General features: G+C 34.9%; 1 protein-coding gene across 1 annotated transcript; it reads left to right on the top strand.

The window, feature by feature from the left end:
• Positions 1 to 249: 249 nt before the first annotated feature.
• On the top strand, positions 250 to 2,062 carry LOC18992834. Its single transcript, XM_006416277.2, has 4 exons — positions 250 to 457; positions 535 to 738; positions 837 to 1,052; positions 1,312 to 2,062. The coding sequence occupies exons 1-4, from the start codon at positions 455 to 457 to the stop codon at positions 1,627 to 1,629; spliced, it is 741 nt and encodes a 246-aa protein (XP_006416340.1). The 5' UTR covers positions 250 to 454; the 3' UTR covers positions 1,630 to 2,062.
• Positions 2,063 to 3,423: the final 1,361 nt, after the last annotated feature.

The following is a 3,423-nucleotide window of genomic DNA, read 5'->3' as shown; positions in this document are numbered from 1 at the left end:
ATGCATACTGAACAGACACGCATATTCACAGATACGTGCGTCTTTGGAGGACTTAAAAAAAAAAGCGAGATAATGATTCCCCCAAACTAAATAAAGACCAAAACAAAATGTTTTTTCCCAAATAAAGGAGTCAGAAAAATATTATTAAGGAACAAACAAAAAAGATACCTTTAGCAATTAACAAGAATATTAAATAACTCAAATATAATTTTTTTAAAAATGATTTTCCTATGAAATATAAACCGCATAAACTTATCGTGACCGCCTTAAGGAAAATGAAATAAAAATAAAAACCCTTTATTTCTCTCTTCAGCCGCCGCTTTCACTTACTTCTTCATCTCCCTCTTCCTCTCCTCGCAGGTTTTTCTACACTGTGAAGCTCGCAAATCTGGCTATCGAAAACCATAACCACAAGCTTAACTTCGGGGCCTTCAAGGCCAATCACAAGAAAGTCATGGTGAATCTTCTTTTACCCTTTTTGTTTGTCTGCCTTATAAACCTCTCCAGTCTTCTGATTTTGTCTTGGAATTTCAGGGACCGATGATAAGAACAGAGGAGGAAGAAGACTGTATGAGTCCACCGTGGCTAATGCCAATGCTACGAGGCAGCTACTTCGTTCCCTGTTCGATCCACGCCGATTCAAACAAAAACGAATGCAATCTCTTCTGTCTCGATTGTGCTGGAAATGCCTTTTGCTCTTACTGTTTGGTCAAACATAAAGACCATCGTGTTGTTCAGGTCCAATTTCTCTTTCTTTTTCCACTCGGAAAAATAAATATTGGTTTTTTTTTATTTTAGTAAATGAAAATGTAAATGTAATTTTTTAAAAATTGCAGATACGGAGATCTTCTTACCATAACGTGGTGAGAGTGAATGAGATACAGAAGTATATAGACATCTCTTGTGTTCAGACATATATAATAAACAGCGCAAAGATCGTGTTCCTCAATGAAAGACCTCAGCCCAGAATCGGAAAAGGTGTTACAAACACTTGTGAAATCTGTTGCAGAAGCCTCCTTGACTCTTTCCGCTTCTGCTCTCTCGGTTGCAAGGTAAGCCAAAACAAAAACAAAACTTTCGTGCTCTGTTTTCTCCCTCTGTTTTCATCATTTCTTGTCTGAAATAATGCAAATTCCGATGGTTTAACGAATATTATTCGTTTAACCGATCACACATTTCACTTCTTAGTGAATTATATATCAAATTTTTATTCAGTATTAATTTAGTTTTGTTCTTTGATTTGTGTGGATGTCCTCTGTTCTTCGAATGTGATTTGTGGAAATAACGATATTGTCCTTGGTTCTGTTTCAGCTTGGAGGAATGAAGAGAGGAGATCAAAGTCTAACCTTCTCTTTCAAAGGGAAGCACGGGAGAGAGTACCAAGGTGGCTCGGAATCTGATGAGGCAACCACACCGACTAAGATGCGTAAGACGAATGCTTTCAACCGTCTGATGAGTGGTCTCTCGATCTCCACCGTTAGATTCGATGACTACGGTCCAGGCGGCGATCAACGGTCTTCAAGCTCTGGCGACGAAGGTGGTTTCAATTTCTCTCCGGGAACACCTCCGATCTACAATCACCGGAATTCAAGCAGGCGAAAAGGGGTCCCACATCGTGCTCCGTTCTAAACCCAAAAATACAAAAATGTTGATGAATTTCAACCCCATAATAATAATAATAATAATTAGTCAAATATGAATAGAAGATGGGATAATACGTAATCCATATTATAATAATGCATATAACTCTGGGGGTGAAATTTAGGATGTAGTCCTAATGTTGTAAATGTGCCAGTGTCTTTTTTTCTTTTTCTTTTCTTTTCTTTTTTTATAATATAGTTTTCTGAAAAGATAAAGGCGAAAATAATTAGACACATACATAAATACATTTTTTATAAATATAGAAGAATTAGGATAATAGTAAAGGGTTTGATGTTTAGCTTGTACTAAAAGGGCATGGCTCTGTGTTGTTTTCTGTTGTGTTTTGGTAATGTGTACATCAAAATTTTGTTTATACAGTGTTAATATTATGTGAAATTATATGTACTTTTAAGTTGATCCAGTGCAACTAATGTCTTCATCACTTTAATACATATAACCTACTTATCCTTATCTAATTGGTGATAACATGTAACCAAAGTGGTGACGCCGTAAGAGTGTCACTGAAATATATATTATATTTTTTTTAAAAAAAGGGAAATGTCAATTGATTTGTTATAGTTTGACAATATCAAGAAGAATTTAGTTATTATTATTTGCCATCAATATGCTTATATAGAAAAGTAAGCAAGTGGATAGAGAGAAAAAATAGAGCCGTGTGGAATCTGAAAGGCTGCGATTCTCTGCCACCGTTAAGAGGCGGGTGTTCATTACTTTTTATGGTATCTTATTCAACATCATATTAGCTCTAATTATCCACGGAATCGAATAATTAGCAGATTTTATTACTTGCTACAATTTTCATGAATTACAAACTTTTAGCTTTTTGTTATCATAAAGAATTTAAGTTTTGATTAATATATACTGTTGTCATTAATAGATTTATCAAGTTTTTAAATTTTCATAACTTTTATTCACGTCAACAATTTAGCAATCGAAGCCGTGTCCATAATTGGTAAATTAATAAAAACAGTTTGAAAAAGGAAAACTGTAAGATCTGCTGGTTAATGATCTAGTTCGTATTTATTAAAGAAAAATTAAATAAAATGATGTCTTTGAATTATTTTCAAAAGAATTGAGAGTCTCACTTGTAAATTGTGGAGGCGACCACATTATGTATGCAATATGCATAGTTGATTGGATCGCTGTCTAAATCTATGAACAGAGAAAATATATGAACATCTAATATTTACTTCTAAACTCATTCTTTTGGATAATATTATTACTATTTTTAAACTATCGTTGCAAAAAAATAAAAATAAATACAAGAGAATATTGCGGCCAAGAACGGTGGCTCTGCCACGTAATCCTTCAGACAGGCCCCGCCGGCTGAAGCAACGACCGATGGTGGTATTTCTGACTTTTCAATAGGTCGGGCTTACTAGTTGCCCGTCCTCGTCACTACGTATTCGACACGTGTCCAATAATACCATTTACTGCATGACACGTGTGTATGAAGGGTGTGAATGGGGACCATGTGAGACCTTGTGTGGTGGAGTTATCTTGTTCAGTCTCCCAAGACGTTAAGTAATATTAATATGATCGCTAGCGACACGACAAGTGGTCAGATAACGATTTGTGATGTCTTTTTTGGATTTAACTATTTCTATACTTTTGATGTCGTTATTAGAACGGTGATATTTTGTTTGTTTTTGTTAACTTTACTTAATGCGGAATCTATATTCTTGATGAGCTGAAATAGTTATGTAAACCGCGTTAACAAAACATGAAAATATAGGACTTCTCGCAACTAAGAAACATAAA

This window comes from Eutrema salsugineum, unplaced genomic scaffold (assembly GCF_000478725.1).
Source record: "Eutrema salsugineum unplaced genomic scaffold, Eutsalg1_0 scaffold_5, whole genome shotgun sequence".
Lineage (NCBI taxonomy): Eukaryota > Viridiplantae > Streptophyta > Magnoliopsida > Brassicales > Brassicaceae > Eutrema > Eutrema salsugineum.
This window is presented reverse-complemented; position numbering and strand designations above follow the sequence as displayed.